General features: G+C 56.7%; 1 protein-coding gene across 1 annotated transcript; it reads right to left on the bottom strand.

Annotated features, from left to right (window-relative positions):
• Window positions 1-865: 865 nt before the first annotated feature.
• WNT2B (Wnt family member 2B) lies at window positions 866-20,065 on the bottom strand. The gene is made up of 5 exons (XM_076358066.1): window positions 19,768-20,065; window positions 5,683-5,903; window positions 3,740-4,017; window positions 3,063-3,327; window positions 866-1,983 (listed from the first exon to the last, which is right to left on the bottom strand). Exons 1-5 carry the CDS (start codon window positions 19,929-19,931, stop codon window positions 1,754-1,756), a joined length of 1,158 nt encoding a protein of 385 aa, XP_076214181.1. The 5' UTR covers window positions 19,932-20,065; the 3' UTR covers window positions 866-1,753.
• Between the last annotated feature and the right edge of the window lie 3,491 nt (window positions 20,066-23,556).

Below are 23,556 nucleotides of genomic sequence, written 5' to 3' on the forward strand. Positions count from 1 at the left end.
AGCCCCTCTAGCAGCAATAGCAGTGTGAAAGCAGACCCCAGTTAAAAGTATTTACAGGTGAATGTTACTGTTGACTTGTCTTTTCCCATTGTTGATGTAAGCTTATAACTCTCATGAAAACTTGCTTTGAGTGTGTGAAATGTCCTTACCTACCCATCAGCGTGACGACGATCAACATTAGGAAAACTAACAACATTTTTCCTGGGTCAGGGAGCAAGCACAGCCTGCCCGGGGCAATGGGCAGCCGAGCTCTGGGAGGGAAGTGTAAAAGCACCCCTATCAGCTTCAGCATGTGCACAGGAATTGCAATGATTAAGGTAAATTTTTTTTTTTTTACAATTTATTTTGCAGGTTCCACTGTCTTACTTGTACATTAAGTCTGTTTGTGTGGATTGGTACCTTTTGACCAGACTCTGTAAAATATCTGTACACTAAATAAAGCATCTTTGTAATCACTGCTTGCCCAAGTTGGGGGAAAGAAGAATTGAGGAAATTTCTAGAGAAGAGAGGGGTTGGTCTCTGTAACATATCTACTGGCAGCTCTGCAGCTGCCTGCCCCTCCTCTCATCAGCTTCAATTTCAGTTGATAGTTTTAAGTTTCGGGTGTTTGGTTTGGGGTTTTTTTTACGGGAAAGGTTTGGAAGCTAATCTAGCATCTCCTGCTCGACCCAGTGCTATGTCATTAGATGTCCTGGAGCGTGCTACTGCTTATGAAGGATTCCGCTGGGGCTTTGCACGCTGGATGCCATGGCTCCGCTTTGTGGGAAACAGCAGATAACTCCCGGGGCGGGGGAGGTCTGTGCTTTAGGACCGTGGGAGCTGCAGGCAAGCAGGTAGAAGAAATGCTGTGTGCTGCGGGCTGACTCCCGCTCTGGGGGAAGTGCCCAGCTGGGTGTGTAGGAATTCAAAAAGCAAAGAACATCATTTTCTAATATAGGTTTATAATGAATTTTGACTTAAAATAATATGCAGTATACACAACGTACAAGTGAGTTTTACAGAGATGCTGTTGTATCTGTTGACTTCAGAACCTACCAGTAAGTTCACAGATTTTGTTTGCTTTCTCTAGCCCTCTGTGTCTGCGAACATTTAGGGGTGGCCCTTGTCTTTGTGCAGTCACTCAGGTTCAGTTCCGATTTACAGCTCCACCTGTCACCTTCGCTGGGGAGACGAGGAGAAGCCTCGTGCAGAGGTTGCTCTTGCTCAGCGGGGTCAGCAGTGCGGCTGGGGGTGGTGTGCTGGGTCCGCTTGAGGGAAACACGGGGATCACGGAACTGTCTTACGGATTCATAACACCCTCTGGCCTTGCAAAAAAACGAAAGCAAGAATGCTTTTTGCAAGAGTGGATTATTCTGAACTAGTGGTTTTTGCTGGTGAAACTTTTCTGCAACGTAAATTCTCTGGGGAGGTGCAGGTTTCCTCAGCCATTGCATCCCAACGATCTGTCCTCCAAGTCCGTATCGGTTGCACCGTCCCTTTGCAAAGAGAACAATGGGCAACAGCAGTTTCACAGTTTAAGCAAGGATTGCGGACTCCTCCTAGGTAGGGGATTAGTTTTGCTGAGCAAATAGAAGGGTCCACAGTACCTCCTGGGAAATGTAGTCCTTTCTTTAGTGCTTTGCAGAATTAATTAAATAAAAGCCATGCAGTTGAACTACAGCTCCCAGAATGTCATGGCCCTCAGGGCATAGGGTTTTAAAAAAAATTGCAAGGGGGGGTGGCAGTGGACTCTTCCCTCTGTGCTCCCATCTCCTCAGGTCTGGTCCAACCACTCGGCCCGTTTGGGTGCTTTACACGTGTGCACGTCCACAGTGTCCTCACACTCCTTGCAGCGCACAGCGCAGCACCAGTGGAACTTGCACTCGCACTTGGTGACGCGAGTGACGCGCGTGGTGTCGTACCCCCGCCCGCAGCACATGACCTCGCAGCCGTCCGTCCCGCGGGACATCTTGTTGCACACGCGACCGGCCGTGCCCAGGGAGCCTGGAAAAGGAAGCGAGAGCGGGTCAGGGTGTTCCTCCTCTGTCTTGTTCAAATGCTTCCTCCACCCCCCAGTTGTTGGCAGCGGTAAGATTGGGTATCTACCATCTGCAGTGGAGACCTGGGATACGACTGCCTTAGCAGCGGTGAAATCTCGGTGTGTCTGTTACAGCACGTGCCACAGCGTGGCCTCCAAAGGCTGGGCACAGGCTGCAGGGAAGAGGTTGCGGCGCCTGTGCTTGCTTTGCTTTAAGGGCATGGGTTGCAGCGTGGGCAGCAAGCCTGGCCAGGGACGCGGCTTTGGTGACCCTCTGCATGGCCACTTCCCCACACCCGCTGCTGAAGCCTGCACCCGCTGCTGCCCGGAGTGCAAGAGCGGGGGGGGGACACGGGCTCTCTGCAGCCCTTCTGTGCACAGGGGGGGCCCTGGAGCAGTGTATGCCTGCCAAGCCGGGCTTTGTAGCTGGCAAAGCTAGAAATGCCCCCTCTGCTCGGGCTAAGGGCTCACTGAAGGGCAGCGGGAGCATGTGCTGCCTTCCCCACCGAGCCTGCACGGCTACTGCGAAGCCCCGACCTGGGGATGCCACAGGCTGGGAAACCATTGATCTTCTCTGCAGGAGCCGAGCAGCCCTGACGCCGCCTTCCCTGCTCTTGTCCCAGCCTCAGGCTGTGTTCAGAGGAGCAGCCAGCAGCCTGCCACACGAAATGAGCTCTTTATTGCTTATTTTAAGGGAGCTTTGCTCTGCAGGAGAAAGGCTCTGAGGAAACACTGCGCTACATTCATTACAAGAGGCCTGAATGGGTTTGGATCTTTGGTGTAAAGCCTGGAGATTTTGGACAAACCCAGTCCTGTCTGCACAGGCGTGAGGTGCTGTGGGGACCCAGTGCTCCAGTGAGCACCGACACCCACTGAGGGTCTGGGTGACCCCCTGTGGCACAACCCCACCACCAGGGACTGGGGTTCAGTGGGGGAGCTGGCATCCCAAAGCAGCCCTGCCAGGCTGGACTGGTTGGGAGCTGCTGGCCTGTCAGGAGGGGAGGAAAAGCTGGTTTTAGGCAATGACTGGAGCTTTAGTTTTTACCTGCTGACTTGTCCATCACACAGTAATCAGGTGAGTTCTCAAAATACACCAGATCTGTTTTCGTGGGCTTCCTGAAGTTCTTGTTTGCCACTGTGAAGCCAGTGCCATCCTGGTTCATCGTCACCTGGATGGCCCCGTTGTATTTCTTCCTTAGATAATCTCCTGTTTTCCGAAAATCTGACATCGCCAGCCAACAAGTCCTTAGTGTGCAGGAGCCACTGACCCCGTGGCATTTGCACTCCAGCTTCAGGAAACGCTTCACAGCCTGTGGGAAGAGGGATGCCATGAGGACCAGCGGTCACCCTGGGCATCAGACATCGCACCCAGGTCTGCTCGTCCCTGGTGCAGCTTATCAGCCCTCACCTGTGCGGGATGGGGCTCCTACCGGGAGAGGGGTGCTGTGTATTCCCATGCCAGTATCGGCGAGGACACGTGCTGGGGGCAAAGGTAAGCAGCGTCCTGCCATCCCCACAGGGCTGCTCACCGGGCAGAGTGTGCAGGGGGGCACTGGGAAGGCAGGGCAGCGTCCTGCCCCCACCTGCAGCAGGACCTGTGCTCCACGGCCACCCAGGGTCCTGCTCCTATGCCCAAGCTGCTCCCACTGCCCGTTCCCTTGCAGGGGGTCCCGGTGGGACGGCTGGCCAGGCGCTGGTCTCGGCTGCGGGGGCTGCACTCACCATCCTCCCGCAGCGGTTGTTGTGCAGGTTCATCAGCGCCCGGGCATCCTTCACTTTCTTCTCCTTGGCATCTACAAAGGCTTTGGCAAACCGAATCCCGTAGTTGATGTTGTCACTGCAGCCGCCCCAGTCGAACTCCCCGCGCTCATCCTTGGAGCGGCCCCTCTTGAGCGGGTCGCAGCTGCAGGCCTTCAGGTCCCCTTGGCTACATGCCCGCGTGATGGCATAGACCACTCCAGCCGAGGAGATGGCGTAGACGAAGGCGGCCTCCCTGCTGCCTGCCAGGGGAAGAGAAACGGAGATAGGGAGTGAGTATGCCAGGCTGTGCCGGGCGCCCGCAGCCCACCAAGGAGCAGGGCACTGTGCAGCAGCACCTTTGTGGCTGGGGGCGAGACCATCCTGCACACGGGTAAGCCAAGTCCAGCCATCTCTGCTGCCTCCGCTTCCCTGGCATCTTTCAGACTAAGGGGAATTTCATGTTGAGCCTCGGGGCTCAGCAGCTCGGGGGGCTGGGCTGCTCTCGGGGCTGCCTGACCAGTCCCCCTCGCTGACCTGCAGCTCAGGGGCCATGAGGGTGCCCATCGGTGCTGAGCCTGCAGGACCAGCCAGCACCCTTCGGCTGGGACTGCCTCCCTCCCGAGGTGATGCTGAGGGCGGGAGCTGGCGGCAGCTCCGGCCGGGCTTGGCTTTCCCCGCACGGCACAGCGTGCCGCCTGCTATTTTATGTCTCTGGTTCGAGTTCGCAGCTGTTTTTATAATGCTGTAAAAGAAACTGCAAATCAAAACCATGTTCGTCTTCATTTTGAGAGCCTTTGAAAGCAACTTCAAAGGGAGCAGAGCTCTCTTTGGGCCTCGCAGGATGGGGCTGTGGCAAGGAGCTTTCATCATTCCCAGTCCTTTGCCAGGAGAGGATGCGGGCGGGAGTAAAGGTGCCGTTGAGGGGATGGAGAGGCTGAGACTGGGCAAGCTGCAGCATGGCAGGGTAAGTGCTGCGTCCCGGTGCTTTACAGACCCCTTCCCTCCAGCCAGCTCCTCTCCGGGGGTCTGGCTTGCAGGCACTGCTTCTTGTCCGCCCCCCCGGGCAGCTGCCCCATCCCCCGGCCAGCTGGGAGCAAGCCCCCTGCTCCCCGGCTCCCTCCGCGGGCGCTCACATGTCCTCCATATGAGCCGCTCCTGTCGAGTGGAAAGGCTCTTCCCATCCGCCTTTAATTTGGAAGCCACGTGGCTGGATGCGCCCCGGCACGTCACGGCACGCAGCAGCACCTGTCCTGCAGCGCTGCTGCCTGCACCGGGACTCACGCCAGCTCCCGGAGCCTGCTCGCTGCCGGAGCCCTCCCGGGGGCAGCTGGAGCCCACGATGCTGCTCCTGCTCTGGAACCGCCCCTGTCCCTGTCCCCATCGCGCCTTTCCTCTTCACTCCTTGGGTACATCCCTGCTTGTGTCGTATCCGTCCCTCACCTAGAGCGGGAAGGTCCCTCCCGGGCAGGGTCTGTGCCCAGCCGTCGGTGCAGGGCTGGTGTCTGCCCCATAGCCGTGGTCCTCCTCCACCTTGGAGCCCGAAGCGAGGACTGGAGCCGCGGCTCTGCCTTGTCTCCCTTGCCATGCAAGGGAACAGCCAGTTCCCACGTGAACTGCTGAGTCCTGGCCAACCCTGCTCTCCAAATATTTATATATCCCATTACTGTTTACATATGAGCCTGTTCTCCGGAGGTGTCTCCTCCTTCCCCCTTCTCCCCCAGTGCTCCCCCTGCTCCATCTCATCTGGTGCAGCTATTCCAAACGCAGTGCTCTGTTCCCATTACTGCTTGATTAATTTACAGGGAAAGGCAAAGCTCTCCTAAGGGAGTAATCTAAGCCACTGGGCACAGCATCCCAGCAAGAGGAGAGACTCTCCCAGGGAGACAAGGCACACAGCGGTGGGAAGGGGATGGGGCAGAACCTACTTCGCAGCATGACCCGGCCGAAGACGGTGTGGTCCCGGTCCAGGGTGCTGCAGTTCCAGCGGTGGTGGCGGAACTGGTGCTGGCACTCCCGGATCCACTCCTTGGCTCCCTCCCCGACCGACTGCATGATGTCGGGGTACCTCTGGCACAGCTGCCGCTGCTTGTTCACCAGCCCGGGGATGTTATCACAGATCACCCTCGCGCCCAGCGCCCCGATGTACCTGCGAGAGAGAACGGTGCTGCATTACTGCGCTGCCCGTAGAGGGGGAAGGTGCGGGGCTCTGGCTCCCCGGGTTCTCACCCTGCTCGGGGGGTTCTTATATTGAAGCCTACCTTTCCCTCTTTTCTTTCTAGCTGTGTCACAGCTGCTCTGTGCTCTGCCGAGGGTGTCCCCCCACAGTGGCATGCCCTCCTTGCAGCATCCCCTCCGCGTGGGTGAGCTGGGGGAGCCACAGAGCATGCCTCTCACTGTGGTTCAGACAGGCAGGACACAGGGACAGGGCACTGCTGAGCCATCACAGCCGCTGGGCTTTTGTCTTTGTGTCTAACAATATAATCCCAAGCTGCACCAGCCCCGGGGCAGGGGGAAGCTCTGCTCCGTGCATGCATCACTGTGGCAGGGAGCAGGGAAGCCTGCAGAGCCCATCTTCCCTAGGAGACAGCCAGATATGGGTGCTGCAAGTTGTGGGGCCCGCAGCCCTGAGAGCCTGGGCTGCTCTGGGAGCTCCTGGCAGCGGAGGAGCTTGCTGATGTGCAAAACCTGCCTCCCACCCTCTTCCCTACATCCCAGCCCCACTCTGCAGCTCGGCCCTGCTGAGCACGGCAGGATGGAGCCCAGCTGAGACCAGCGTGGCTGGTGCTGGTGCAGGCTCTGCAATGCCTCCTGCCTGCACACTGGCTGGGGCGCACTGTGGGGACAAAGATCCGTGGCACAGGCACCCGCGTCATGCTCAGGTGGGGGAGAAAGAGGAGCAGGCTTCACCTCTTGTTGCTGCAGTCCTCATTCACACTGTTATCCCCCAGCTATCTAGCCCTCTCTGTGTGTCTCTTGCACTGGTGAACTTTTATGATCGTGCCCTGAAGCTGGGTAACTGGGAGAACTACCCTGTGTCTCCTGTCCTAACTGTACCCTGCCTGCACCCCGGTCCCCTCCCTGCAGCAGTGGGGAGAGGATGGGAGCTCGGAGCAGAAAGATAATGCGCAAACAACAATCTGGTAGAGCCTGGCTGAGCCCTGCAGGCAGCTTTCCATGGACATGGGGGAGGGACCCCGAGCTCTGCCCCGCAGCCTTCCCCACGCCTCGCACCAGCCCGGACAATGGCAGCAACGTGGAATTTTCCATCCCGGGTCAGCCCCTGCCTGCGCCGGCCGCTCGCCCCAGCCAGGCAGCGGCTGCTTGTGCCGGAGTATGTTGTTTGCCACAGAGCATGGAGCTGTGATTCTGGCTGGAAGGGATGAGGTTTGCGTGGGATTCAAATTTTTCAACCCCCCCAGACTGGAAGTAAGAAGCTCCCTTTAATAATAATAAAAAGCAGTAAGCTTGGGAAATATTTCATTGTCTCTCTCTATCCATGTTCTATCACTTCTATCAGCCCTAGAGAGAGCTCACAGGCTCAGGAAAGCCCTGCGAGCACGGAAAGCAATGGGATCTGTTCCCTCTTTTAAAATACTTTGTTTAAATGCTGGCAGAAGCACAAGGTCATCTCAGGCTGGAGCTGAGCATAATAAACCCAGCTCTCCATGGCTTTGCAAGCCCCAACTCTGAGGGCCAGCGAGCGTTACTTTCACAAGCTTGCTTGTCAGCCTTTCATCCTGCAGCAGGGGGACAAGGGCGATGGTAGAAGCCGTTTAGGAAAGAAAAGCCAACAGGAGCTCATTGAGCAATGCCGACTGCAGGTGTTTAATTGCCTCGCTTGTGCTGGGCTGTGAGAGCGGCCGGTTCCTTCCTGCAGTGAGCAGGGTGAGGAGCATCCCACCAGCTGGATGATGGTACAGGCCAGTGGTCTCAAGTGGGGCTGCAGAGATCCCACGGGGAAGCGTGGCCAGGTACCCTGGCCCTGAATTCATTCTGCCCAGCCTGCCTGGTCCCAGCAAGGATGGGGATGCTGACGTGTCCCTGCCTGCACCGCCAAGAGCTGGGACGAGGCTGCTGGGAGGCAGCGGTGTGGCAGGATGGAGGTTGCAGCAGTAGCCAAAGCTCCACTTCACTGGAGGAAAGAGATGCTGGGAAAGTTGGAAAAGGTAAAATGTTCTTTGATGAGCCACCTCACCAGGGACCTTGTGGGGACCCCATCCCCTGTCCGCCTCCAGCGCTGCTGAGCTGTGGCACTGGTCTTTGGTAATGGCGGTGGGCTGTAAGCAGGGCTGGCTTTGGGGAGACACGCTGGCAGCTGGCAGAGGAGCTGCCTCCACTATGTGAGAGCCGGCAGATAAAGCACCGACTAACACCATCCCCTGGGAGACTGAGATCAAGGAAAACCCTCCAGACAAGATAAACACCAGGCACTCCCTTTTTCACACTGTGAGCTAATTATGTCTCGTTAATTCTCCTGCCAAACACCCAGATCAGAGCAAACATTATCAGCAGGAGAAAGTGGAAGGAGAGCAGGGCGAAGGGCACCGACCGCCAAGGGAGCACCTCACCCTGCAGGGTCCCAGACCCCCGCCGGGGTCGGTGGCTGCATCTCCCTCTGCTTGTAGCTGCAAACAAGCAGCGTATTTGCTGTGGTACCTACAAGCCTCCATTGCAGATTATGTACCGAAATCTGTCCCACAATTGCTGTGGTGTTGGAAAGCGGCATGGCACAACAAGGGGGAAAATTCCTCGCGTGTCTTGGAAAGGCTGCGGTTATCTCGGCAAGACCGAGATCTTCCATTTCGTGAGAAATGCTCCAGTTGGGTTCAGTTACTCTGAAATGGAGCGAGACGAGGAACATCAGAAAATTCTGCCAAGCAGAATTTTGGAAGGGAAAAAAACCAAACATTTGTTTTGGATTGATTAAAGCATCCCTTCCGATTTTATTTCTAAAAATCTATGACATTTTAAAAACACTGAAATAGGAAAGACAATGGATGTTCTGAGAAGTCCCTAGCTGCCTTATCAGAACTTCATTTTTAAAAAATGAAGTTGCGCTGGAAGTGGCAAATTTCTGTGAAATGCTGTACTCTTGGGGAATCTGCATTTTTACAGCAGAAAAAAACCCCCAAGCCCTGAGTTCAGAAAAGTCTGTGAGAGGGAACTGCTCCTGATGCTGAAGGCTGCTCGGGCCTGGACTTCCACATGGTCAGAAGGAGAGAAGCAGGAGCAGCCTGTGAGAGCCAGGCAGCCTGCAGCAAGGAGGAGCTGGGAGGGAGGGAGGGAGTTAATAATTAAGTGCATGTGGGGATAACGATCCCTCACCCTGTCAAATGGGGTTCCATGGGATGCTGCCTCCTGCAAGGTCCTCACGTAGCGTCTGTAAAGCCCTTGCATTGCCCTCTTGCTAGGGGCAGAGCTGTTTGCTCAGCTCAGGCAGAGGGGCTGGCACCGATCCCTCTGAGGGCCTTTGGCTGCGTGATGCTGCATCATTTACTTTTTGCAAATCAGTGTGCAATCACAAGCTTGCCGTACTTCCCATTTGCTCCTTGAGTTCAGCTGCCAGGAGGTGGGTGTGAGCCGCAGCGCTGCGGGAAACGCTCTGCTACCACGCGTGGCACTGGACCTCCACCTCCCGCCTTCCCTTCCCTGTTCCCTGCAAGGAGCAACTTGTGCAGCAGCAGCAGAGACCAGAGACCTCACGTTACAAAGGCAAGTGCTTGAATTCAGAGCCTGTGAGGTAAAGGAGGTAAAGCGCTCCTCGCTCCCTGCTAGCCTTTCTCTTCTCTGCAAGTAACCTGCTGCACAGGTACATCCACCGATGCAGCTGAAGCGAGCTCTCTCTCAACAGCCCGGGAGCGCCGGACGCTCTGATGCATTGGGGGAACAGGAGACAACTGTCACATGTTGGCTCCCAGTTGTTTTTCTTGTTCTAAGAGTCTGCTGACTTCGACTCTTATAAACAAGGAGAAACCTAAATTGCTTCTAAGATAAACATGCAAATCAGAGGCAGACGCATCTATTTACTTGGCAGCATGCATTTTGTGCTAACCCCCTTCCACGGCTTGCCTCCGTGCTGTATGTGTCCTGCTCCCGTGCTTCCCACGAGAGCCTGCCTGGCTTCCAAAGGACTTGCAGACTCCTCAGGGTGCTCTCGCAGAACAGTGTGGCCCATGTCATGTCTCTGCCATCAGCTCAGACTGCTCTGGTGAAAGTCTCAACAGCTCAGAGCTTTCCTATCCACAGCGGCTCTCCTCCCCGTGCGTGCGGTTCCCTTCGGGTTAGGAGGGGATCCCCACAGTTGCATGTGGGCTGCGAGTTCCTGGGATCCACTGCATCTTGTCCCAAGGATCGGATCCCAGTATGCCTCACTCCTTCTCCATCTTCACTGTGCTGGAATCTTTTTCTGGATCAATAAACTGTGCTTTTGGCACCAACATAGTGCACGCAGCTTCCCAGTTGCTGAGCTTTTTAATAGGAAAGACCGAAAGATTCAGGAAAAGCACCATACCCCAAGTGTAGCAGGGGGGAGATCAAGAGCATGGCCAGTCTAAGGCACCTTAGCAATAGGCAGATGGGAACTTCTACGGCTGGAGAAAGGAGACCTCTCCGGCAGCCTGAGCCAGCCTGCCCCAAACGTGTCAGTGTAAGCCTGGCCAGGTGAGCAAACCAGCTGTGCGGCTGCTGAGGGGTTTCTCTGGCTCCCAGGAGCACCAGGCTGCGTTTATGGGGGCTTGGGGGCTGCTCTACAAAACCAGCAGTCAGGGGGAACCATGACTCTAAAGATCAAAATGGGAAGATGCTGCAAAGGGGAATTCAGTTTCCCTTTCATTATAAATAACCAGCCCTCTGCAATATAGACCTGGGGCACCTCCAGATTTTTTTTTGTAACTCCGAGCTGTTGGCAGTAATTTTGTTTAATTGCTAAAACCCTACTAGCTGACCCAGCGGTTTGAGGGGGCAGCTCTCCAGTCCCGAAGAGGCAACGGCAGCGAAGCCCCTGTGTGCACCCAGCTCCGACTGTCACCAGCCACCTGCGAGATGCTGTTTCTCCAGGGAGTCGGTAAGTCAGCCTGGCAGAGGCGAAGCCTCGTATCTCTGCAGCGTGCCTGGCTGCTGCTTGCTTTGCGTAGGGCTGGGGCGAGTGTTGCAAGGAAATACCAGCCATTGCGGGGCTGCAGTTGTTGCGGTGGCTGGGGAAAGCTCTGTGTTTCCTCCTGGTGCCAGGCCAGGGCTTGCCTCGTTGCGTGGTATCGGCCTTTGCCCAGGCGTGTCGGTGTGGGGTGCTCCGGTTACGGCTCCCCTGAATAGCAGGGCCGCTCTCCTCTAGCGCCGACCACGTGCCCTGGCTTTGCAGAAAGGCTGCCTTGGCTGCCTCCCACATCGTGGTGACCCGGTGAGATCTGAGACCACGAGAGGCTTAGCTGGGGTCATGCCACTGTTCTGGACTCACTAGTAGATATCAGGTAGAAACTGTCTCTTGGAAAATGAGGTTTTGAAGAAAGGAAAACATTTCATGGGAATGGGTAAAATTAAGTGGAATCAGAACTCACTCTTGTTTGTCACTTTTCTGTAATGCCAAGGTGTTGTTGAGAAATATGTTAGTGTGCTAATTTAGTTTCTAATGAAAGTTATACTAGACACACTGCTGTGTCTAATATTTCATTTTACACCATTTTATATGGCATTGAAAAACCTATTTGAGTATTACTTTCCTTCAAAAGGGAAATTTTTAGAATTGCCATTCTCAGGCAAATCTCAAAATTTTAATTTTTTGTGCTCTGCTTTAGAATGAAAACAGCTGCTGAAATGTTGGACGTTCCCACTGCGGGAAATCAGGGTTGCACCAATAGCATTAAAGGCACAATTTTGAATTAGATTAATACAAAATGAGCTTAACTAAAATCACTATTGTAGGTTAACTATACATTGGGAGAAGGATGTCCGTGCAAGCAGCTATGATGATGCAGTGAGCCAGACTTCAGGCACGGGGAAGCTCAGCCAGAGCAGCTCTGGGTACCTCCAGCTGCTCCCCAGCGCAGGGCAAACCCCCCAGGCAGGGCCGCCGCTGCCACCCCGCGCCGAGGCACGAGGCTTCTTCATTGTCACTTGTTAATGCAGAGAGAGTTAATGGCTGAAAAACGATGGCAGGTTAACAGTTCTCCTTCCTGTGGCTTCTCTCTTCCTGAGGATCCCAAAAACATTTTGCAAACTGTTTGTAACTCCTTGTTCGGCGGCAGAGCAGGGTGGGAACAGAAATGCGGGGGGGATGCAGCGTCCGGAGGGGCAGGAGGTGCTCTGGCCAGACACAGCACCATGAACCCTGTCAGCTCGATGGCTTTGAAATCATCGAGAGATGCTCCTCCGACGTGAAGCAGATGAGGAGCAGATGCTCCTCCTGCGACAGGCAGCAGGCTGGGCTCTGACATCCCATCTAACAGGTTTTCAGCTTGAGAATTTGCTTTTCCTGATACTGCCTCTCCCCATCAAGTGCAGGGTGCTCTCAATTGGCTTAAGGCAATCTGGACAGCTTAAATCCCTGGACCCCCAGCCATGTCAGCTGCTCCTGGGAGTTCCTAACAGGCTCTCTTTTGTTACTGGCAGTAAAGAGATACAGGCAGCCTTGCACTGTGTGGTGCTGTGCAGAGCAGCACCCAGGGGCTCTGAACTTGACCAAACCACGTTTAAAACAAAAACAAAACAAAAAAGCAAGCAAGCAAGAAAAGCGCCAAGATGTTCCTGGCCACATTAAGCATGCCTCTCAACTCGATATCCTCTGATGGCCACCGACTGCCTGTCACATGTAGCTCTCCCACCTAATATTATTCAGGCAAATAACCTCAGCACCATTTGGAAGAAATGCTGAGCTTCGAGCCCCTCCACAGCTCCAGTCGGTGCCATCAGATGCCTGTGAGCCGAGCTGTAACTGGGGCTCAGTCCCAGCTCAGGATGTTCCCCTCGGCACCGGTTCTGCTCTCGCCCCTGAGCATGTCATGCCAACCATGAACACTGCCTGCTCCCAAAAACAGCCCTGGGAGGGGTGGCATGGCACTGGTTTAGGCTCCACCATCACGTACAGCATTGGGAGTTTCTCTAGGTCTTTCTGCAAACCCGGTGCTGTGAAACCCCTAGAGTTCCCCTTGTCCACGCCCGGGTGAAGCATGGTCCGGCCGTGCCTTTCCGACCCGATGTGTGCCCAAATGCCATGCCCGTGATGACATCTCCAGCCCCTTCTCCCGGATCAGCCCTGGGGGAAGGCAGTGCTGCCCCGCAGCTGCCGGAGCCCCGGTCCCCGTCTCCTCGGGCGGGAGATGCTCAGCCTCTTGTGCAAGCTGTCCCACAGGCTGGGGCCGTGAGCTCGTTTTGCATAGAGCCTCGTCAGTGCTGACTTCTGCTCCAAGAGTCTGCTGCTGAGGTTGAGATGAGAGCATGGTCTGGCTTCTTGGTGGTATCAGAGGCTGTTGGAGTCCTTCCCCTGGGAAAACTGATTCACCTCCCCATTGCTCTTGTAACCACTTTGATAGTCCTGAAAGATCAACTTGGGAGCCAAACTATCTTGGCTTCTGTTCTCTTCCCATCCCATTGAATCGACATGAAATCTGTATTTTGGTGGGAGGCTGGAAAGCCCTAGGCAGCTGGAGACACCTTGTTCAGATAGGATCAAATCCAACATCGCTGCCTCTTTGCCTGATAAAGAGTAAATTCCAAGGCGCCTGGCAGCATTTCACCTCCTCAAGTTCTTTGCATACTTCCCAAGGATGCTGCACTTTTCCTTCCTCTGCTCTCCCTGGCTGTGGGCAGACAATTTATAGCCAACTGCAAAGCACTTCGGGTTGCAAGGTGCTATAGACATTTGAGATATTATTTTATTATTATAAACCCTGAGTATTTCATTAAGCCCCACTGGGAACGGGGCCACCCTGGACTGCTGGAATTGTTAACACCTTGGAATGATTAATAGTCCTAATTTCCTCACTTAGAGCCACTACTCTGTATGTTGAGAGTGTTAGTCTCACTTGAATAATTTTTAATATCATAATGCTGAGCCACTACCAGTGCCATTCAAGGTACATACTTTTCATTTTCAGCACTATGATCTTTTTTTTTTTTGGTGTGTGTCACCCTTTCTCCAGCTGTGTGCCTTTAGTTCCTTGTCGGCGTCCCTTCTCTGTGGTTTCCCTGCACCCATGTGCAGTCGGTGGGATGCGGTTTCTGTGAGAAGGACTGAAATGTCTGGGAAATGCTGCAGTCCCGGGGAGCTGGACCCAAACGAGCGTCCTGCCCTGCGCAGGTCAGTGCTGCCCTGCCATCCCCTCGGCTGATGTGGGAGGGTTTGCTGTTGGCATCTTGTATCGAGTGTCACCTGGAAATCGAGGTCTGTTCTGCTTGCTGTGGTATAAAGGCGAGATAATGGTGTGCGCAGAACATATATCGGGTGAGCAGCAAAGCCCCTGAGTGCTCGGGCTGCTGCAGAGCCAGAGGAGGGGTGAAGGTGGGAGGTTATAAAAGCACAGGGAGAAAAGGACTCCGGTGTCTTCTGCAGTAGTGGACAAAAATCTCGCTCAGCGCTGGGTGAAAGCTATTCCTCGGAGGTGTTGCTGGCGATGTATGAATATAATACAAATTGCTCACCAAAAATACGCTTTAAGTATCAATTTTTTTCCTCCCAAAATCTCAAAGCACTTTGCTAAGGGGTCTAAGTAAGACAGTGTCTGGGCATAAAGTAGGACAGATGATTCTTCTCTTGTCCGTAGCATATCTTGTGTGTTAGGTGCGAGCTGCTCAGAGCAGAGGCTGCGTGTTTCTACAGGACCTAGCTCAGCACAGATCTCCTCACAGCGGGCTGCAGGCACTGTTGAAATTGGTATTAGTAATAGCAAAAGCTATTGAGTTTTGAAGAGGATTTTTTTCTTCTGCATTTCTTTGTAAGAAAGATTTCCTATAGGTGAAAGTGACCCTAATGAAAAATGAACTAAGAAACACAATTAGGATTATTATAACGGCGCAGAGCGACTGAGAGAACCCATCTGTTCAATACACCCCAACCAAGAACACCAGGGCTGCTGCAAAGGCCACAGGGTTCATTCTCCATCAGTCTGACGTTACTTTAAAACTTATTTTTCAAAGCGCGGCTGCCTGGACAGCCGGAGCTGTGGAGCGCCTCAGGATAAAGACTTCCTGGTCGCTGACCTCCTGCTTTTATTGCTGTGCAAAGCGCTCTGCAACAACAAATGTACAGGCAGTGCGAACCCCCCGCAGATCCCCCGTGCCCCGAGCGCTGCCGCGCTGCACGTCGTCTCCCCTTTGAGAAGGCGAGTCCCCCTGGTACCTCGCCCGCGACAGCCCTGGGGCCGAGACCGGGTGGATGAGGAGCTGCTCTTCAGCGGGGGCACGTGCGGAGGAGGGAAACACTTTGTCTGCGGCGCAGGATGGCATCGGGAGCTACAGACACGCAGTCCTCGGAGCCGCCTCGTAAGCTGCTAGACCCTCTGCTAGCGAAGCCCTCCTGGGGCTGCTGCGGGTCTGCCCTTCTGCGACTGGCACAGAGGGGAGGCAGTGCCACCCCCGCGCACCCCAAAGGGTTACACTGACTGGCTGTGGAGTTCCTCCATGCAGCTGTCTTTCCCTTGGCTTAATTTCAAACATTCCTATTGATGCTATTTCCCCTCCCACACACCTCAGTGTGATGCCTGTTTAAATGAGCCCCTCTCTCCTATATCCACGCATACGTATGGCTCAATTTTTCCATCACTCTTTGTGCCCATCCACATGCGTCTGCTGACCAGGACCCAGCACTGGTGTCACGACGGAAACACACGGCAAACCCGGAGAGGCATGGCTGCAGGAGCACTGCTCCTTCCTACTCGTCGTGGTGGGAACATCCCCTTCTCCACCTGCAGTGGGGGTGTCCTTGCAAAGCCCTCGGGAAGGGCTTGACACCAGCTCCTGGGGTCGCTCTAGCATGGAGGGCGCGATGGGCACTCTTGCTTCACGATCTGCCCTTGGTGCATTTTTCCTGCCCATGAACACGGACCTCCTTCCCTGGCCAAGGAAGGGAGCTGGAGCACGGCAGCTAGAGCATCCCTAAGAGTGCCTGTCCGGGCATCGTGCCCCGGGGTGTGGTGGCTCCCCCAGGAGCCCCCGTAACCTGCCGATGCCTTGAGGAGCCCCTCGTGGCTGCCAGACTCCTGCATGCTCCCCGACCCGCGCCCAAGCTTGCCTTAGTCTTCCTTCCACAGATTTGTTTTATCTCTTTGGGAGCCTGATGCCTCCCATCTGTTCCAATGCCAGATGAAATTAAATATTTGTAGTTTCCAAGGGCTGTGGTTAGCAATAAACAAGTTAGCTAACGAGGATTTGGTGTGCCTGGGGGCTGGAGGGGTTCATGTGGGCTTGCAGGCAAGCGGGTATGTGTGAGGGTGGGGTGCAGGGGTGTGTGTGCATACAGCTTTGTGTACATTTTTCTTTAACCAAACCTTCAATTTAAAATGGCTTTCCACACCAGAGCAGCTAGCGGGGCTCTCAATAGCAAGTAAACTCTACTTAGTTATTTACACCAAGTTTGTTTATTGCACAGTTTATGTTTATAAGCAACATTTGTCTAATCTTCCAAATCTTTCGGAAGGAATTTCAGAGGCCGCTTTTGGGGCCCGATATCCTCTCGCAGCGCGTGCGGGGCACAGCCCTGCCAGGCGGGCGCCCGCCTGGGGAGAGCCGCCGTACCCCGGACGATGCTGTTCTCCCTACCAGAGTGCACTCAAGTGTAAACGGGATTTAGGAATTTTCCCGTTGCATTCTTTCCTAATTTCCGTCTGTGTTTCAGCTGGTATTTTGTTGCTAAGTAACACTTTACAGTTTGGGAGCATTCTGCATGGATGCTGCTCCCCACAGCCACGGCCATCCTGCTGCTGCTGTTAGTCACGGCGGCCTTGGAGCCCAGGCAGCGCCACTGGCCGCAACCGCACCAGCCTGAGCCCGTCCTCTCTGCCCGCGCAAACACTGTTCTCGCCGCTACGTGCTGCGAGCACATGCACACACACACGCGCCCACAGACACTTTTTCAAGCGCCAAAGTTCACCAATTCCTGGCGTTTTTGTGAGGCGGCGCGGGCCGTGCCTGACGTCACTGAAAATTAATAATTTGCAGTTGTTTAGAAGAAACATTTGGTTGATATTTCCTTTCCATGTACTGTGATCAGAACGGACCCATTTTTTTTCTATTAATCTACTTTAAAAGTCAACTCTGAAAATGAGAAGCATTTCCTCTATTTCCACAAGTTTATTGTGTGTGAATCCCTAGAAGAATTTGGCAATAATAATAAAAATAAGGAACGATGATGCACCACCAAATCTATTTGCTGTAATATCAGTAGTGCTAAAGATATGCTTGGAAACCTATGTAAATCACTGAATAACTTTTTCCCAAACTACAGCTGGTTGAAACCATTTTTAGTAAAACACAATTTCATCTAAACATGCTATTTTATCAGAACTGACACGTGCAGCAGAACAATGCTCACTTCAATGAAGGCTTTTCTTAGGAATGTTCTGGTCTACAGAAGAGAAAGTACGATTGAAAATGTGAACTTTAGAGTTTAAAAAAAAAATTAGAAACCAAACACGTTAAAGTCACATACTTAAGGTCCCCGAGACCAATTCTGCTTGCCGAAAACATTTAAAGGAATCGTGCCTGGCTGCACCACGGCTGAGGAGCCAGCCAGTTGTGCGGGGGAGCTGCCTGGCCCCGGCCGCCCCAAGCTGGGCTCCTGCCCCAGCCACCCTGGGGGCTGCCCCCGCTCTCCTTTCTCCCTCGAACGAGAAGCTTCCAGCCGGGGAGTCGATCTGCAAGCTGAGAACACGAACTGCGGCAGGAGCTAAATCTGGCTTCCTCCAAATAAGCCACAGCTACTGAGGCTTAAAGCGTGGCTGGTTTTCCTCCCACTTTTGGGGAAGAGACGTGCGCTTGGAATTAGGGCAGACACCACGGTGGAGTCATTGTGGGGAGAAGTGGGGTACAACAGCAAGGAAAATAGGTGTTTTTCACGCTCCTCCTAAAGAAAGAATTTTCACCCTTCAGCCAGCATCCAAGTGTGTTACCAGAACTGCCCAGCACTGGGCAGATGATGCTGCGACTACTCCATACCTCGTCTTTTTCCAGCTACTGTAAAGCACCCACTCCTCAGCTCTAACGAGCCTCCCCTTCTCTTGCCTCCTTGATAATCAAGTGAAATAATCCAACTTCGCCGCCGCCCTAAGACTATTCCTTCCTTCCTTGGCTTTTAGCATATCAGCAACATCACCTTCCACACAGATGCCGTCCTGTCTTCACCTGCCCTGATGGGTGGGGGGCAGATCTGGCGGCTGGAAGCCAGGCCAGCGCTTGTATCAACCTGATACTCGCCGATGGTGACTCATTTTCTCGCCCAGTGATTTCAGTTCCCCGTGGGCTGATCAGGCTGCAGGAGATCACCTCTGGGGATGGCCAGGAATGGCACTGGTCTTGCTAGTTTGCATTATATGTGCCCCCTGAAGCCTGTGCTGCCCTCTGGAAGAAGTTGCTCCTCATGCGACCCACCTTTTGTGCCTGGCTGCAACCTGCTGCCCGAGCAGCACGTCCCCTGGGCTCCCCACTCCCTCCCAGCCCGGCAGCTTTCCCGTTCGCCTTCCTCGCCCTGGAATCGCTCTCCCAGGGATGCCAGCGTGGCCACGACTGCCACACACCCAGACGTGCTCTCAAACTTGTGTTATCGGCGTGACTATTAAGTGCTCCCGGGCCCTCGCAATGTGCTCCACGGTAGTTGAGGAATTCCAGAAACCATCCTTCTCTTTCGGTGGCAGATGGGTTGAATTTGATTAAGTTCTCCTTCATCCACTGCAATGTGCTAATGATGATGAGATTGGCGTGGAAAAACAGTGTTTTCCACAAGATTAGAGAGGACTTTCATAGGGTGGGGGACACTGAGAACTTTTCTGCAGCAAACTATTTTCTCCAGTGTTACTGAGCTACTGAAGCAGCACAGGGTCGCTTGGAAAACTTCACAGTCCTTGTTTTAATAGTTACTCTCATTCTGCATATGTGAATTTTCATTGTTACAGGAATCGGGACAGGAGGAGATTAATTTCTAGAAGACTGGTATTTTCTGTGTCATCATTTCTATCTGTTACAGAGCCTCATCTTACCCAAATGAGGGAGAACAGCAACTTCTTAGCTTATGAGAAGCTGTAATACAAGCGCGCCGGGCAATACCGCAGCCCGTGGGGATCTGTGAGCTCCAGCGTGATCTCCGGACTGCAGAGGGTGGATCAGGGGAGCTGCTCGCTGCTGCCGCTTCCCAGCTCTAAACCGTACCGAGGGGCGCATCCTGCTCCCTGCCGCTGCCCGGGGAGGGATGGCTTTCGGGGGGTCACGGCGTGTGGGGCTCGGCTCCCCAGCAGATGCGGCCGGAGCCGGGGCGTCCCCGCGGCAAGTCGCGGCCCCAGGGGCAAACGAGCGGCGACGGCGCTTTCGGGGCGCGGGGTGCCCGGGGAGCACTGCGGTGGCTGCGCCCCGGGGAAAGCCCCGGCCCCGCGGCAGGTTGGGGGCGCGGGCGGTTCTCCCTCCGGCGCTCCGGCCGCCGCCCGCCGCGCTTCCCCGGGAGCCGGGGCCGCCGCCGCCGCAGGAGCCGCGCAGGTGGAGCCGGGGGGAGCCCCGAGCCCGTTCTGCCGCGGGGCTCCCAGCCCGGACCGGGACCCGCGATGCGCCCGGCGGCGCGAGGAGAGCCGGGGAGCCCGCGCAGCCCCGGCCGGTCCCCGCCGGCTCCCGCTGCCCCGCGCGGGGCTCCCACGGCCGCACGTCGGGCGCTGGGCTCCGGCTCCGGCACGGCGGGGCTCGCTGCGCTACCGCCGGCGCTGCCCCGGCCCCCGGCCGGGCTTCCCCATCCCCATCCCGCGGCCGCGGCCGAGCCCCGGCGCAGCTCCCGCCGGCGGCGGCCCGGGGACCGTCGGGGCGGCGGACCCGTCGCGGGGACTCACCACCACGAGGAGTCGGCGCGGGGCGTCAGGGCGAGCAGGAGGAGGACGAGGGGCAGGCAAAGCCGCGGGGCCGCGCCCGCCGTCCGAGGGAAGGCTCCGCACTCCGCACGCCCGGGGGCCAAGGCAATCCCAGGAGACGCTTCCAGGCGGTTTGGGCTGAGCATATCTCTCCGGGGCGGGGTCCAGACGGAGAAATGACCGGGGAGGGGGGTCCTGCCCGCGCTCCCCTCGAGGGCACTGCCCCTCACGGCCCCGCGCCGCGGCTGCCGGCTCCGCGCTGCTGAGCGAGCCCCGGCTGGGCCCCCGCTCCCAGGCGCATGCTGCTGCGCGGGGGGCGGCAGGGCAGGGCCGGGCAGGGCCGGGCCGGGCCGGGCCGGGCGGCGGGGCTCCCCGAGGGGTCCCGGGCCGGCGCGGTCAGCGGGGCCGGCGCCCCCCGAGCGGCGCGGGGCGGGCGGCGGGGCCGGGCCGGGCCATAGAGGTCCTTGCGCGGAGGGCGAGGACGCACTGGGGATGGGAGCGCGGGGGCCGTGGCCAAATATTGACAGCGCCCGCCGTGCTCCGGGCTCTCATTGGGCAGAGTCAGAGGCGCGGAGCCGCCGCTCCGGCCGGACCGACCCCCACCTCCCCAAGGGCACGTCGGACAGCCCCCTCCGGGCTCCTGCCCACCGCCGGCGGGGCTGCCCCTGCCGCCGCCCCGCCGCCGCGCACCGCGGCCGCTCCCACCGCCGCGCCCGCACCCGCGGGGACGCGGCGCGGAGCCGCCGGCCGCGGCCGCCCCGTCGGGCTCCGCCCGGGGAAGGGGCGCAGCGGCGCGGCGGGATGCTCGGGGCCGCGGCCGCCGCCGGCTCCTCCCGCGCTCGCCCCCGCCAGGTGTCACTGCAGGGTGGGAAACCGCCGGCCGCGCTCCGCGGGGCTGCGCGGGGCTCCGCGCCCCTCTTGGGGGGCCGCCGGCCGCGCTGTGCCCACTCGCCTCCGCGGCTCTCCGCGGATCCTCCGCCGCCGCCCCTCGCAGCGCCCGCGGGCTGCGTCGGCGCCGGTGCGGGCAGGCGCAGGCAGCGCTGGCAGCGCTCCCGCGGGCCGGCTTGCGGGGAGCTGGCGCCTCCGGTGCTGGTCGGGAGGGTCTCAGCGCGGGTGTCGGGGGCGGTGCAGGCCCGCAACTGCACGGGGACCCGCAGGCAGGGGCCTGGGGGACGGGCGGCAGCTGCTGTTCTTAGGACACGCGCTCCCTGGGGTGGTGATGTCCCCAGTGAGGGCCACCGCCTTCCTCCCCGGGAACAGCCGGTGTCTGAGCACCCGCCACCCCCTTCGTGCCAGTGTGGTGTGGCTCTGTGGTCTCCCACCTCTGCTGTGCCTCTGCCGTCTGTGGCTGCGGGACAGGGAGAGCTGGCGGATGAGCTGCCCTTGGCTCTAAGCTCTCCTTCCTTCAGCACCCTAAAACTGTTGGCTGGTAGCTGGTGAAGACCAACCTTACCTGGGAGCTCCCTCTTCCCTGTGTGGTCCCTGGCTGGCTGGTTCTTCCACACCCTGGAGGTGAGCAGGCATTAGGCTGCAATGGGTAACCTCTCATTGCTGGCACTTCCCAATATGTCTAATTATTTACTGGGATTGCAAACCTCATTATCCACCAAAGTCCTTTTCGCATTGCCGGAGCCCTCAGCCTCCCCCTCCCCTCCGCCCAGCTCAGCTCATTCTGCTCTTTCCTTCCCATTCCTGTTGTTGCGGATCAGGGAGTGACTTCCCTGGCCTGAGAGAAACTGGGACTAGAAACTCGCAGTTGGTTATAATCCAATTATACCTCTGAAAACTGTAGTGACAGAAAGCTGGTGCTGGTAGGGTGCTGTCCTTTTGTCTGAGAGCCCAGATGGAATATTGCATTACAGCTTATTCATAAAGCGATTGCACTGAAAAGGCCGATATTTATAGACTCGTGTGGAAGGCTGTGCATTTGTTTAGAAGACCCATCATAGTGGATAGCGTGCTGGGGTCTCTGCTGTTGCCATTTCATGGGCTTTTCTCTGTTACTGGATTGTTTTCATTCAAAGAGAGGAGGCCAAGTTTTCTGTAACCTGCTCTTATGGGAAACGGAGGGGAGAAGGTGACAAGTGCCACGTTCCCGGGTGTTCATCTGGGTGTGCAGGTCTCGGCTGTGACGTGGTGCTGGGCAGGTGACCTCTGGGTCGGGCTGTAACTGGCTCCAGGATGAGGGCAAGAGGCAGTCGGTGCAGGCAGAGGTGCCAGCCCTGGGAGGGGAGGGTGGTGGGTGTCTGCAGGGAGGGGGGGGTCGCGCTTGGGCTGAGTTTCACACAGTGTGCTGAATTTCTCTGTCAACCTGGTTGCTTATTTTGATGCTCTCCTCCACAAGACCTGGCTGGCAGCCCACGGTCTGTCCCCTGGACTTTCCTGGGTTTGTGTCAGGCTCTCCCTTGTCTGCCTGCATTCAGCAGTGACTCGCAGCGGAGCGTGGGGAGGCCGGGGCAGCCCTCGCTCCTCCAACTACGGCTCAGCCGGGCAGAGACTCGCGTTTGATCTTTCATTCAAATTAGCAGTGCGCTCAGGATGTCTGGGTGCTTCGTCCACATGAGCTGCAGTGAGTAAATAAACAAGGCTCTGCTTTCAAAGGCTTTCATGATTCATTAACTTCAAAGGAACGAGCTCTCTATTTTCTTAGCAGGTCAATCACTCTGGAGACTCACTCGGGGTGCTGAAGGTGACGGCTGCTCATGCCAGGCAGCCAAGGCAGCCACTACAGAGCCCGGTGTCATGCCTTGCGCAGCACAGAGCTGCGGCGAGGGGCTGAGGGACAGTCCACAGTTCCTGTTACCCCGGGAGGAACGCAGGGTAAGGAAATGTGCAGACGAGGACGGCCTGTGGCATTCCCTGCCCCAAAGAACTGCCCCGTAGGTGGCATCCAGCCTGCAGTGTTCTCAGGGCACGGTTGGGCAGGGTTAGCAAGCCAGGGACATGTACCAGATCCGCGCCTGCTCTGCAGAAGTCTCCCCATCTTTTCACAGAGGCAAAGGCAGCGTGGTCTTGCCTGCCCATGCTGCCTTCCCCTGGGTGAGGGTGGTCTGCCCCGTGAGCAGGGCTTGCTCTGGCGGCGTGAGCGGGGAGCTGCCTCCCCCGCCGCAGCGCTGGATTCCTGCTTTGATTGTGCGGGCACAGGTGCTGGGGCTGCGCCAGGAGCACGCAGAGCTAGCAGAGATTGCAGAGGGATTGCTGCACCTCCAAATGTCTGTGCTGGGCACAGCTAGGAAGCTAACCTTTCATGTGGCAGCCCCAGGAATAACTCGGAGCCTTGCATAATCGCAGCCGCCTGGAACCCCAAGGGGAAAAATCACTGTCCCAGGATAACCCTCAGTGCCAGGCCTGCTGACCTCATGGGAAACCTATTTTCTGAGGCAACAAAGCCCCATTATAAACGTATTTATTGGGAACTTATTTTGGGATGGACACTGTGGCCCAACCAAGCTCCTGAACTTGTGCAAAAGGGACCACAAAGGGGCCACATGCTGGCAGGGGCAGCGCGCTGGGCACAGCCTCCGCCATGCTTGTCTCCTCTCCGGCCACAGCACAGCAGGGCCTGGGCACCGTGGGGACACGGTGCTGGACATTGTCACTGCCCAGCACAGTGGCACCAGCAGAGCCCCAGGCGAGGGGTGTGCTCGCGGCAGCATGTCCTGCTCCATGCTGGGGGCTCCGCTGCCGGCAGAGCTGGCCTGGGGCCCCTGTGTCCCCTGGCTTGCACCAAGGAGGACACTTGGGGAGAAGCAGTTCCAGGCTGGCTGGAGG

Source organism: Aptenodytes patagonicus, chromosome 22 (assembly GCF_965638725.1).
Source record: "Aptenodytes patagonicus chromosome 22, bAptPat1.pri.cur, whole genome shotgun sequence".
NCBI lineage: Eukaryota > Metazoa > Chordata > Aves > Sphenisciformes > Spheniscidae > Aptenodytes > Aptenodytes patagonicus.